The sequence below is a fragment of the Castor canadensis genome, chromosome 4 (genome assembly GCF_047511655.1).
Source record: "Castor canadensis chromosome 4, mCasCan1.hap1v2, whole genome shotgun sequence".
NCBI classification, from domain to species: Eukaryota; Metazoa; Chordata; class Mammalia; order Rodentia; family Castoridae; genus Castor; species Castor canadensis.
The window spans coordinates 126,135,358-126,149,638 of record NC_133389.1 but is presented as its reverse complement, the minus strand read 5'-3'; the positions used below and the strand labels follow the sequence as shown (position 1 = coordinate 126,149,638).

The 14,281-nt window shown below is 43.3% G+C and overlaps 1 protein-coding gene across 8 annotated transcripts in view; it reads right to left on the bottom strand.

Annotated features, from left to right (window-relative positions):
- Positions 1-14,281, bottom strand: part of Rapgef4 (Rap guanine nucleotide exchange factor 4) — a 277,285-nt gene that overhangs the window by 79,114 nt on the left and 183,890 nt on the right. For 5 of the 8 annotated variants that reach the window (XM_074071113.1, XM_020166059.2, XM_074071115.1 and 2 more), the window contains 4 exons: positions 8,458-8,511; positions 8,049-8,155; positions 4,350-4,471; positions 2,468-2,651 (listed from right to left, as the gene is read on the bottom strand). In XM_074071113.1, the coding sequence (XP_073927214.1) occupies positions 2,468-2,651; positions 4,350-4,471; positions 8,049-8,155; positions 8,458-8,511 (467 nt within the window). The remainder of the gene's footprint in view (positions 1-2,467; positions 2,652-4,349; positions 4,472-8,048; positions 8,156-8,457; positions 8,512-14,281) is intronic. The other 3 variants (XM_074071114.1, XM_074071116.1, XM_020166061.2) reach the window with 1 other exon arrangement.

The following is a 14,281-nucleotide window of genomic DNA, read 5'->3' as shown; positions in this document are numbered from 1 at the left end:
AGCACTCATGCCTAAGGGGACATGTGAAACCCAGCTCTGAAGCCTCTGTGATAAGCACAAATGCTTATAGCATACAGAAGACACTCCATAAATACTTGTTCCATTTGTGTCTACTTTAGGAGTGCTTCTCCACTGGATTACAAAATCCTCAAAGGCAAGAACTATTTTGTGACCTTTTTCTTTCAGTCTACTTGATAGAAGCTCAAAAATATTGGTGAATGAAATGGCATTTGTGCCTTCCTTGAAGCAACTCAAGGCTGAGGGGACACTAGCACTGGCTGTGTGTTCACTCACTCACTCACCCAGCAAAGGTTTGTTGATGGCTTCCTAGGTGTAATGTAGAGCTGCTACACAGAGATTCAAGAAGGAGGAGCAAACTTTTTGTTTCATGATCACCTTAAGACCTTAGCTCCTACCATAGGAACAAAGTAGGTGTTCAATAAATATTAGTGAATGAATGAGTGAATGAAGTAAAATGATATTTACCTGGGGCCTCTAAGAACTCGCAGTTTATAGCAATGCTTCTCAATAGAGACAGTGTGTTAGGGGCAGCTTTTTCCTTTATGAAGCTCCCAAGCATCGCCATGTATTTGGTATCCCTCAGTCCTAGCCTCTTCCCAATGAATGCCAGCAGTGTGTTCTCCCCTGTACTTTGACAACCAAACGAACACCCCCCCCCACATTTCCAAATGCCCCATGGGGTCTGTCTCACCCCTGGCTCAGACCCACTGCATGATACGAAGGTGACAGCAAGAACGGCAGAAAGGTGGACCCAAGAAATGAGGAGGAAGGACAAAAAATGGACTATGAGACAGGAAAGAGGGAGGCAGTTTCAGCAGAAAGAAAGCCTGATTTAGAATGGCATTGTTCCCTTGAGTTCTCCAAGCCCTAGGGGTTCCCTTGTGTGCCCTCAGCTACCTGCCCCTATGATCCTTCAGGGAGAAACAGTACAAATTGGCTGGGCAGGTTTCTTGGACCCTACTCCTGCTTAGGTCAGCAAAGTTCATGCTTTTCTGTTTGATATTTTAGATTTTCCTGTTAAATTTTTGTTTGAAGATAGGGTATTGAAGCCTGAAGAGCTGGTTCTAGAGTTAAGGATGATGGTACCAACTGGGATGAGGGAAGGCCTTTGAAACATACAGTGTGGGAGATTAAGACCCAAGAGAAAGTTTTGACAAAGGGGACACGGTGTGACAAAAATGAACATGTTGAAATGCCTGTGCAGCACAGAGATGGGCAAGTAAAAGGGACAGAATCCTGGGGAAAAGAAAGCAAGCTGTGTCCAGAAAGGCCATTGAGAGCATGTGAGGGGCAGACGTTGGGGAAGGTGGTCTGAGGGATAATTCTCTCCTGGGAGATGCCTAGCAGATGCACCACACATGTACAGTTCTCTTCTCTTGTCGGGACCTGATACGAAGCAAGGTTGGCCAAGGCAGTGACTTAGAGTCCACAGCCACAGCTGGCTGGCACTGGGTTCAGGGTGCAGGGCTATTTCTTTCAGCAGAAAAACAGAAGCCTATGTGTGTGGTTTCAGAACCAAGCGTCAAGCCATCTCTTAGTGTGATGGGTTCCCAGAGGATCAGGACTGTGTTTTACGTGCTTTCTGTGCACCACACAATCAATAAGCAGGGCATGTAAGTTAGAGGGACTCAATGTATTTTGTTCTGAATTTCCGATTAACATTTCGGGCCTCAACTCCAGCTGGGGGGTAGCTACTGCAGGTGAGGTGGTTTCCCCTCAGACGGAAGGACAGACTGCCTCCCCAGCTTAATGGAAGCCTTGAAAGGGCTTAAGGGAGCAGTAGTGTTTTCATAAGAATGTGTAGTGCCGGGCTGGCTATGATGGTGCATGCCTGTAATCCCAGTTACACAGAGGTATAGGTAAGAAGACTGCAGTCCAGGCAAAAAGCATAAGACCCTATCTGAAAAATAACTAAGACAAAAAAGGAAAGGGGGCCTCAAGTGGTACAGTGCCTGTCTAGCAAGCGAGAGGCCCTGAGTTCAAACCCCAGTACCACCACCAAAAAAAAAAGTGCAGTGCAGAATGGGGGAGGAAGATGTGCTAGATGAATGAATGAATGAACATAAGCACAGGTGTGGGGGATATGGTTCCGATGACCTCTGTCCTCTGGCACTACAAAGAAGGGGCTGTTGCAGTCTAGCATAGAAACAAAGCAGTTTGTTTGCCACTGGCCACAGGTCACTTAATGTGGAGGCTCAGATTTGACATTCTGAGTCAACCACTGAAGCGCTCTAAAGTTTTAACTCATTTGAGTGGGAAAGAGAAGTGTTTGGACCAAAAAAGAAAAAAGAAAACAGAGACAGACACTGATGTGTCACCCCTTCAGGGCCTCTCCTTTTACCCCCAGGGAAGGCCAGCACTTTTGCAATGAGCCCTGCGTCCTTCCCCAGGCCACTGGAGACACAGCCTGAGGTTGGCCAGGTAAGCCACCTGCGCTCTCACTCACGGTTTATGCAGGATCATCCGCATGTGAGCATCGGGGCCCATCTGTGACAGCAGCAGCATGGTGTCCTGGAGCTCCTCGTCACACTCCTTCTTCTCCTCCTCAGTAGGCAAAGGGGCATCCTCGTGCTCGTCATCCAGAAAGCGATAAAATAAATATTTGTCTTGGAAATGGTGCTCCTGGTCCACTATGGGAAACATGGAGGCAAGTGTTGGCTGTGGCACAGAGCCCTGCTCCACAGCACTGCTCACCAGAAGCAGTTGGATGGTGTCCGGCAGGAGAGCCAAGTGATGTCCGGCAGGAGAGCCAAGTAACAGCCAAGCAGGAGACTCAGCACCCGTTGCACTTGGCCTTGCCCAGCTGAATCAGCTGGAAGCCAGGCCCTCCTGGCTGCAGTCACACAAGGCACAGCCCTCCGGGACCCACCCATCTCCCGGCCTCTATGGGACAACAGCTAAGAACGTCCAGCTTTTCTAAGATGAGCACTTTGACCCATAAAAGTTGCCTTGGTGACATTTTCTAGGATGCGGGGCATGTGTCCCAAACAGGAAAATAATCAACTACCAGATCAGGCTTCAGAATGGGTTTTGAAAGAACAGGTTTACAAGAAAAGCTCCTTTGTCAGGTCACAATTTATGCTTTCCCCCCCTATATGTACTGCTTATAGACATTTTTGTCTGCACTTGAAGAAATAAAAAAACTTAGAGGAGAATTAATGCATTGATTAATTGCTTGAACAAAGCTGACCAGACCAAGCTGCTTAGGTCACAGACTCGTAGAAGGATTTTGTGGTAATTTTCTTCCAGTCCCAATTTCTACAGGCTTTCTTCTCTTTTCCTTTTTTGTGTTGCTAAGGATCAAACCCAGAGGTTCACATGTGCCAGGTAAACATTTTACCATTCTACCTGCCCTCCTCTTGTTCTTGTAAACAACCAGATTTAGATCTTTATTGAACAAAAACAATGATTTTGGCTCAGAATTCCTTATCTAAATGTCTGAAAGGCTTTAGCCCCTTTTCAGGATGGAACATTAATACTTTCAAAAGAAAGAGAAGTGGGAGGCCCTGGCTGCTCTAAGTGGTTCTTGGAACAGGAAAGACAGCATCCATATCATCTGCTTCTTGCAAAAGTGGATGCTCAGGACCCTTCCCAGTCCTGCTGAGTCAGAATCTGCATGTTAACAAGAATCCCAGGTGACTGCTAGCATGGTAACGTGTGACAGACACTATTACTAGGTTCCCAGGTGTGGGCAAATGAAATGGATGATTTGAATATTTCATCTGTTTGGAGAAGTGGTCTTAAACAAATGGCGTGCAGCAGTTCATCCAGAGCTGCACACCAGTCCTGAATAGCTACTCTGCTCAATGGGAGCCATTTGCAGTTAGCAGGGGCTGCAAGCGCAGAGCACGTTCCTGAAGATAAATATGGTCATCCTGTGGGTATACAAATCGGCTCTCCCAGACAGCAGCACAGTTAAAGGCAGCTTCTGAATTCATTACTTATTTGATGTCATCAGCCCAGCCACACATTTCATAGCTCTTCATTCTGTCCCTGCATCAGGATTGCTATGCAATGCTCTGGGTATAATCACACTATCAATGAACCGTGAATGCAAACTAATAAGCATAATTGGAACTGATGCTCTCGGGTTGCAATTTCATCTCTCTTCCCTTCATTCTCAGAAGTTAGGAAGGTACAACGGTGGAACGCAGCAATCAGTAGCACGCATGCACTGCATTTGTACTGCTAAATGAAGACGCTAGCTCGGTGGATCCCTAAGGGGATCATAATTCTTTCTTGCCCACTTGGGACTGCAGCAACAGCCTACCCAGGGATGTGCACTCCACATTTCTCGAGGGCTTTCTAGGGCCTGTGGCTCCTCTTACCGTGGTTGAGGACACCGTCTTCTAACAGGACTTGCCACATCCCGACAGCTTGGGTCCGGGAGTGCACGCATGGCGTCTGTTGCATCATCCAGTCCACCAGCTCTGTTCCCACACAGCACTGTCTAAAGGAGATAGGACACACAGGATGGGGAAATCACCCCTTTGCAGAGAACCTTCCGAAGAGCTTAGTGCTCTTCCCCTAGAAGGGGTCTCACAGCAAAGTACCACGCAGTATAGCTTTAGGCTCTCAACTAGATACAGACCAACAAACCACTCAGCTCAGGAGAGAATCTTCCAAGCAAGGGGAGAATGAAAGCCACAAAAGGGGAGCATTATCTGGCAAGCCAAACTCTGTCATCATGAGCTGGTTCCAGAAAAATCCGAGAGTAAGATGAGGGGAAAGTAAAATACTAATTCCCTTCATCTGAGCCTAGTGTGGAATGAGTTAATGTTTGTGAGGCACTCGGAGGTGCTCCATGAAAGGCGCTGTGTAAGTGCAAAATTATATAGCACTATATTTTCAAGTAATACTACTGATGTTCCTTAGAGGGGTGTTGGGAGAAACAAGCAATTAGCGATGCAAATGTCTCAGAAAAAAGTTCTGTGTAATGGCATTAGCACTTCTACAGAGCTTGTCTTCTACGAGCAGCAAATGCTTTCTGTATGTTCACACATTAATCCATGAGCTGTCCCTCTGGTGAGTAGGTCTGGATGGGCAAGCCACATGTCTTAGCTAGGAAATGCAAAATTATATACTCACACATTAGGAAATAACAAAACTTTTGGCGGAGTGAAAGTAGGGCAGATTTTTATAGCAAGATGGTACTACAGGGGAAGTGGAATCTCAAAGTCCTATGAAATGATCCCAAGGGACAGTGGAACAGGGCAGGGAGTCACAGAACAGCTGGTTGCCTGCAGCTGGGACTGAGTCACTGGTGGCCTCCCCTCCCATGCTAAGGATGGCACCAAATCTGGGCATGATCTGGGTCAAGCCCAAAAACTCCTCTCTATGTAAATTGAGGTAGATTCTTTGTGCCAGGCCACTTTGGGGACAATCTTGAACTGGGAGAAAATATGAGATACAGCACCACATCTGCTACTCATTAGCTATGTGACTTTGGCCAACTATTGGATCTCAGTTTCCTCATCTGTAAAAGAAAAGGAAAAAAAGATGGTCTCTGAAGCCTTCTCTACTTCTAATATTCCAGGATCTCTGAAATCTATTGGAACTCCTGGGATTCCCTGATTTGGGGGTTGATCCTGACTCAGGATCACAGAGAAGGCATTTCCAGGATTATTTTTATTCCAGGCTATACCTGTACTTCAGAGCTTCAAGAAGGTGAAAAGGCAGTTACTTTACTTATTCTGAATCAAACATATGATCTGTCAAAAATATTCTTATACTTGGAGAATTATTAATGGGAAAAGTCTTACAAAAGTAGGAAAAAAATCTGTATCACTTGGCTATTAATTCAATGATTACCCTTTAAAAAGAGCACATGGGATGCAGCTGATCCCAGAACATTTGGGTCCTAAGAAAGGGATAAGTACCTTACAGTGGGGTATGGGACAAAGACACACAGCTGTGTCACCTGTAACAGATGGACTCACTGGGAATCCTTTCCATGAGTGATCCCTAGCACTCTAGATTGATGACAGTCCTCTAGCCAGTGATCACTGGGGTGATCCTGCATCCAGAGACACTGCAGCAACGTATAATGAGGTGAGCAGTGGGAAAGAGAGGGTAGAGCTGGGAAGTAGAAGATCCAGGACAAGGAACTCACACTGTACTGCAGAAAAAAGAAATCATGCCTCTGCCTTCCAGAGGAGTCCCCTGATCATTACCAACAGGTCGTTAATTTGTGTCATAGGGTGTGCAGCAGACATAACACCTACATTTCAGGGATTTAACATTTTAGTTCTATGGAGCAAGAGACAGATTATGGTTTCTGACTTCTAGTTTCCACTCTTTGTCACCAAACATGACATATTTAATGGAATTTCCCTAAAAGAAGTCAATACTTGGGGAATCACACCTTAAATTAAGGAAAAAATAATAAAAACTTTAAAAGAAAAAGGTTCCTTAACCATGTGAGATTTCAAGATCCATTTAATAAGTTAAAGAGGTTGAATTCTTGGGATATGTGACATGTGCTTTTTTGTTTTAACCTTTATTTTCCTTGAATTTGTAACAGTGTGTAGTAGTCACTGATTCCAAAAAGAATCAACGTCTAGGGTTGGAGAATAAGACAAATTATCCAAAATAGTAGTTAGTATAAACATGAAAAGGTCTAGATGACCAATTTGTCCTAAGGAGGGAAGTCTCTAAGAAGAGCTGCTATGTAAGTTGCTTCTCAAATTCCATCTCATTTCCAAAATTCTATCAAGAAGAGGCCAGTCTAAATGTAACAAACTGGGTTTTGATCTTGTGACATAGTCACACCAAATGAAAGCAGAAGAGTATGAGTTTGCATGGCAGGTAGAAACAGTGATCCAAAGAAGAAGGATTTGCAATGCTTCCCCATCTCTATCCTTGAGAGACTGGACGTTGAGGTGCACAGATGTGGCAGGTTATTCTATAGTTCTATCGTAGTTGGTTCTAACTTTAAATTGCGTTGTAGCTTTTCACTGTGGCTTATGAATTTGGTTCATGTGAATCAAATGGGTTTTGACTCATGCTAAGGTTAATGGATTCTGAAGTCATGTCTAGGCTAAATGGGAAACAGCCTGGATAATTAATGAAAGAGGCTGGGTTCAGGAAGAGCGAGTGAAGGCTGTGTGCCTTCTGCTGACCTTTCCAGTTCCTAACATTTGTTGAACTGGTAAAATCAAAAGTAAGAATTAGGCCTAAACTGGTTCAGAATTAGCCTGCTATGGTTCAGTCATCCCAGGAGGTTCAACTAACTACAGAATCTCAGTCTTCTTTATCTTTGTCTTTTCTTAACTCCAGTGACAGCTATAAAAAGGAATCCTTATTCTGGCTGTAGATGTGATAGGGCTATGTCTCTTATTGTATGCATACAAGAATGAAATTTTACCTTAGAAAATAAACTCCATTAACGACTTTGTATATTTTGTTCCCTGCTGTCTCCTTAGAGCTTACAACAGTGCCTGGCATTCAGGAGGTGCTTAATAAATGTGTGGATGAATGAGTGAATGAATGAATGAACTAATGAATGAATACATACATGAGTGAATGAATAAATATCACTGAATTTGGCAATCAACCAACCTTGGTTTAAATCCTGATTCTGCCACTCTATACTCGGACAAGGAAAACTATTTAATCTCTTTGAGTTGAGCACTTTTGTTATGGGAAAAATAACATAGATAGGCTGTACACCTACATAGGAGGGTTGTGGTGAGAATGAGAAGAGGTAGCATGGAAGGGGCTGGCACAAGTGTTCAAGCACAAGTAATGCTCAGCAAATGTTAGCTGAATTTAGATTTCCAAAAGACATTAGCAAGCAGAAATGCAAAACTTTTCCTCCTATTGTTCATCATGATTAAACCAATGTCTAGGCAAATTAGTAAGGAATACTAAGGATAATTAAACACTCAGAGTTTGGGAAGTCTGGAAGACAAGCTTAGGCCTAGAAAGTGGGCTGTCCCACAGTGAAAAACAGGGAGAAGCATATTTGCTCCAATTGGAACAAATGAATCTGCGGAGGCTGCAGCGTTTAGAATCAGCACACATACCTGTATGTCTTTAGGTGGTATTTTCTGTCTCTTATCATGTGAGGTGCTCGAGAGAGAATGGCATTTCGTAAAATTTTTCCAGCCCTGAGAATCTTCTCTGAAGGGACCTGGATTTTAATCAGATGGAAAGAGGGGAGGAGAAAGGAGAGTTTACAGCAGGAAAACAAACCTGATGAATCCTCAAGTCACTTTCTAATTGGAGTCTGGCTAGAACTCACTCATACATATTTACATTGTTCACTGTGTCACGTCACTGTTTTATGTTGAGAACTGTGATGCACTGAATATTTATTTTTTCTAGAAAATGGATCAGAGGTATCTTCATGTGGTGATCTGACATATAGACCACCTCCAGTGATACTTAAGATGCAAGCTCGGATGGCTTCTCAACCCACCTACATCCCATTACCTTTGTAATGGTGTTATCAGGACGGAGAGGGACGTGAGGTTCAATGAGAGGTGTCTGAAAAATAAAATGTTAAAGCAAAAGAAAATTAAACAAAAAGTTCAGTAAAGAAAATTATGGGTTGGGGGATAATAAGAAATATCAATTTATATAAAACTTAAAATAGAATTAAAAAAACAAGAGATAAAAGCCGCCCAAAGAACTTGAATGCATATGCATTCAAAAGGCAAAATTAGACTATTCAGTTTGCCAACATTTAAATATAAATTATTAAAAATGAAAAAAAGAAGCAGATAGGAATGATTAGATGTTTGTAGGCTTAATGAGAAAGAAAGAAGCATCTACCCAAAGCATAACAAACAGCAGAGCAGTGGAAGAAGCAAAACAAGATAAACACAAATAGAGATTAAAATGACCTGTCTTACTTAGGTTGATGGGGGCGTGGGGAGAAAGCCCTGATTGGGATGGAAATGAATGACTTCATTCTCTCTTGCAGTTAAGATTATTTTTCTGCAATTTTTTATTTTTAGAAAGAAAGAAAGCAGCTTCTCGAGGGTTGTATGCACTCAGACTTCAGAACCCACTGAGGTAGTCACTGTACTTTTCTCTCCTTGACAAAGTTGTGTACACTTTTCAGGACTCCATAGCTGTCACATCAGCGCTGTGGTCTAGAGAGAGCTCTGACTTTTATCCACATTCTTCAGGTGGAGAGGGTGAATCTGAATCTAGGGGAAATTCCTGTTGCTCAGCTACAAAACTGAGTTCCTTAGTCTTACTCAAACCCCTTTGCTCTTTCTCTGAAATATCTAGTAATGGCATTTCCAAATGGAGGAAAAAGATATAATAGGTCAAAAGCCATCATTATAGTAAGTTTATGCCACTTCCAGAAGGTAAGAGTGTAATTTACCTCTTACAAGGTTTCAGTAGGCAGGAGCCCACTAAACAGCTCCCCAAAGTGTTCATGTCCTTATCCCCAGAGTCTGTGAATGCTACATGGAAAAAAGGACAGTTCAGGTGTTGTAAAGGGTCAAAGTAGAGAGATTATTCTAGTGTTTCAGATGGGACCAATGGAATCCTCTATGTATGGTTTTTTGTTGTTTTTTTGTTGTTGTTGTTTTGGTGGCACTGGGGCTTGAACCCAGGGCCTCACACTTGCTTATCAGGCACTGTACTATTTGAGCCACTCCACCATCCCTAAAAAGAGGCTGTATGTATGTTTTTTTTGGTTTTTTTTTTTTTTTCTTTTTTGGTGGGAACCAATGTGATCCTAAGGGTGTGAAAAGATGGAAGAGGAATGCAGAGAGAGAGAGCCTGAGAAGGACTCAGCCAACTCAAGTGGCTTGGAAGATGGAAAAGGTTAAGAGCCAAAGAACCAAGGAATGGGGACAGCCTCTAGATAATGGAATAGGCAAACAACCAGATATCTCCCCTTGAACCTCAAGAAGGAACACAGTCCTGTGGACACCTTGATGGTAGCCCAGAGAGACCTATGTCAGACTTCTAAAGTAAAGCCTGATTAATTTGTGTTGTGTGGCCTGTGTTTCAGCCCACTCAGTCAGTCTGTGGTAAGTTGTTACAGAAATCACAGAAAACTCATACAGAGATTATTACACTTTATACTAATCCCCCACATTTTTTTGCAATTTATAATGAAAATAAATTGGTAGGTCTTCCCTGTAGTCCTAATTTAAACAGATACAATCAACGGGGAAACTAAAGGTCAGTATTAGTTTAAGACATTTTAGATACCTAAATACAAATATACATGTATAAACATATACCTTCCTTTTCATTAGTAATAAATTTCAGGTGGATTGATGCTTTTAATATTGCAATAGAATTACAGAAAAGGAGAAAAGATTAATAAACTTTAAAAAAACAGCAGAGATAAGCCAGGCCCAGTGGCTCATGATTGTAATGCCAGCTATTCGGGAGGGAGAGTTGGGCAAGATGGAGGTTAGAGGCCAGCCCAGACAAGAAGTTCATGACAGCAGGTCTGAACCATAAATGCTGGGTACAGTGTCACACGCCTGTACCCAGGTGTGGGAAGCGTGAGATAGGATCTTGGTCCAAGCTGGCCCAGGAATAAAAGAGAGACCCTATTGGAAAAATAACTCATGCAAAAAGGATTGGGGATGTGGCTCAGGTGGTACAGCAAGCACAAGATCCTGAGTTCAAACCCCAGTACCACCAAATTTTTTTAAAAATTCAAATTTTTTTTTTCTTGCAGTGGCCTTTGAGGAGCTGCTTGGGCTGTGAAGAGGATGCCCTCGGTGAGAATGGCCAACAAACATTTGGTTTTGGTCCAATGAAATATTACTCGAAGATTACATCTTTTCATTTGTTTCTAGAAATGGCTGTATTTGAACAAAATTCTAACCAGTGGTACCTCGATTAGTTAATTTTGTTGGACAGCTCCCTTTTTGGTTCCATGGAGCCCTGAAAAGAAAGTCTTACTAAAGGAAAGGAAGCATCAAGCTTCAACCAGAATTGTCCTTTGATTTGCGACTTCTAAAGCGTACACAAGGTTGTCTTTCTGCTGGACAATCCTAGCACCAGCTCCAGGACCCAGGGCCGTTTCATCTGTTGAAAGAAAACATTCTCAGACCCTTCTCCAGCTCAAAGATTGCACATTTAGGGGCAGCAACATGAATGGGGCTTTGAGCAGGGGATGTCCTTTTATTTAAATCAAACCTCTAAGAGACACAAACAGAGGGAGCAGGAAAGTGTCATTTTGAAGAAATAGGAATTTGTCTTTGAGAGGGACACTGAACTCAGTTAGCCAGGATCTATGCTCTGAGAACTGCATCAGTGCCTGGCAGCCATGTGTTGTGAGACAGACAGCATTTGTGACGGGTGGGCGGTGTCCCTGGGAAACAGTCACTGGCCGAGGCCGTTTGGGGACACCTACAATGTGAGTGCCACTGCATCACTTTTGGTTCCACTCCTTTCTTTCTTTTTTGGTTTCCCTTGGCTTTGAAGTAAATTTCCTTTTCAGAATTTCACCTTTGCTGTGCTACAGAGAAAGCAAGAAAGAACTGCATTTTATGAATGATGAGGATAAATAGAAGAATGATATTGGTGAGAATTCAAATAAGAAAGCCAGCCCTAGAGGCAGGTTACGCATGTCTGACATGTCTCTTGATCTCTGCTATCTCCTATTTTATTATTATTTTCTTTCTTTTTGAAGGTACTGGGTTTTAAACTCAGGGCTTTGAGCCAACCAGCGCTTTTTTTGCTTTTAGTTTATTTTTTAGGTAGTTTCCCCCAGTGCCAGCAGCAGACCATAATCCTATTACCTCCACCTCTCACATAGCTGGGATTGCAAATGTGAACCACCATGCCTGGCTTATTTGTTGATATGGGGTCTTGCTAACTTTTTTGCTTGGGTTGGCCTTAAACCACGATCCCCCCTCCCATTGTTGCCTCCCGTGTAGCTATTATTTTCATTTTTTACTGTGAAAATGAGGGCCAAAGACATGTAGTGACTTGCCTGAGCTCACATAGCCACTAACTGGAATTGCAGAGAATTGAATCCAGGTCTAGTTCACTCTAGTGTCTACACTGCAGGTACAACTAACCCATCCCACCTGCCTTTTTCTTGTAAAGACATCTTGGCTCACACTTTGGAAGAGTTTGTATTTGGTTTCATTGAAGTGCACTGAGAAAAGTGTGTGTAAGTCCTTCTAGGTTATCAGGAATAGACTTATTCTTATGAATTTTCTACATAAATATTCATTTTGACCTACCAAGATTACACATTGGAACCCTATGTCATGCTTGAATTAACTTTTTAAAAAGCAACTTTGTAATAACAAAACATTTAGCATTGAGGAACTGTCCCACCAGGGCTAAGATAAATATACCAGGGACAGGAGCGGCAGTAAAGTCCACCCAGGAAACTGCTAGGAGTTCTGATGGCAGGAGGGAAGTCAGTGCCAGGAAATGGTTGTGCAGGTAGTGGAAGAGCTGAAAAGTCAAACAGACCACGTGAGCTAACCCTGATGTTGGCAAAGCAGGAAGCCCTTGTGGGGAGGGCAGAGGGCGAAAGAAGCACACCAGGCTCAAGTCAGGTGTCATGGTGGACAGGGGACCTGGGGTGCTTTAAGGACCTCTAATGATGCCACCGGTCTGCTGCCAAGAGGGAGGCAAGATCTCCCCGACATTCAATCCCCCTTCAGGCAGAAATCAGAGAAACAGGAAAATAATTCCGTTTTATCCCCGATTAGGCTGAACACAAGAGAGAAACAAGCAGGATGGTGATGCTAGTGATGGTTAAAGCAAGAAAACCATTCAAAATACAAAGTCAAGGGCAGGAGATGCTCCCCAGAGGTCAGCCCCAACCCCCGACAATGCATATCAGGGAACAGAAGGGCAAAGAAGTGAGCTGAAGGCACAGGCCCAAGGCTAGTGCAGGGCAGGGCAGTGGGGCAGACTACAGCGGGGCCCCAGGAGGTACCTGAGCCTTCTCACCCACTTACTGTCCTACAGCATCCAGGTGCACTTCCTGTTGGCTGCAGGCAAGGAAGGCAGACAGGGGCTACGACTGAGCAGGGGCTTTACCAGTGATGCTTGGTTTGCTCCCTAGAGCTGTCCCTATTTGACCTGTAGCCAGACTGCACAGATCTCCAAGGGCCCTATATGGGATGGACTGCTCTTTGATTAAATTTCATACATTTGAACACATCCACCATGTGTTGATAAAAAATTTTCCTTCCTCCTTGGGCATGAAAGAATCCAAACCGGGCTGTGAAAATGGGATCCTAAAAGCTAGGCAGGAGGACAGATAAAGGCAGAGGCATTCAGCTTCTTCTCTGCATTTTTTGGCTGTCGCCCCTGAAGACTTTCCTTACGAATGCCTGTAATTGGTTTCTGTTTGTTTCTGGAAAGGGGATGCTCTTTCTACTGCCTTCCATTATGTTCATATTACCACTGAAAGGGAGAAAGAGTAAGAGAAAATACTCCTTTTGGCACCACAGCCAATTCAGAAATACTAATCAGGTGATGAAAAATATGAATTTAGCCTCCATTTCAAATGTACAATAACTCCCTGGTAGATTGTAATGAGGTATAAGGCCTTATAATAGGCTTCATGAAAACCATATTCAGACCCTTTTGAAAGAGGGATGATCCTTTTTACTCAAGTATTTGCTCACAGAAGCCTTTTGTAAGGCACAACATCTTAAGCCGAGAGACAGGAATAACAAGCTAGATCAAGACACGGAGCTCATGGCTGACCCTGGCAACCCAGAGCAATAAAAAGTCCTCAGAGTACACATCCAGCTGGATTCAAGGATGTAATGAAGGCCTATGGCATGTGTGCAGGGCAATGCACGAGGTGAAAGCAGGGGACTTGGGAGGAGAAAGTGCCTGATCTAAGTGAGCTCTTGATCTGATGGCCAAGCAAAACTTCTACAGGTTCTTCCATCAGCAAAACCATCAGAGTCCACAAATGAATGCTGCTGCTCAGTGCACTTCAAATCTCCGTGCCCTTACTTCATGAAATAGGAAAAATAATATTCAACTATTAGTGAAAACTGTGCTTTCTGGAGTTCTTTCCCTTGTTTTGACATTTTGAAATAATACAGCCAAAGTCTCGAAATGTATGTCTCATAATTATCACAATGTCATCACTCTTTTTGGCAGCACTGAGGTTTGAACTCAGGGCCTCAAGCTTCACAAGGCAAGTACTATTACTGACTGAGCCACTCTGCCAGCCCTAAACAATGTCATCACTCTTGTGCTGACCACAGGCAATTAAATGAAGCAGTAAGTCAGACTCTTAGGCTGATTTCACTACTCTGAAATAACTATGTGAGTTTTTCCA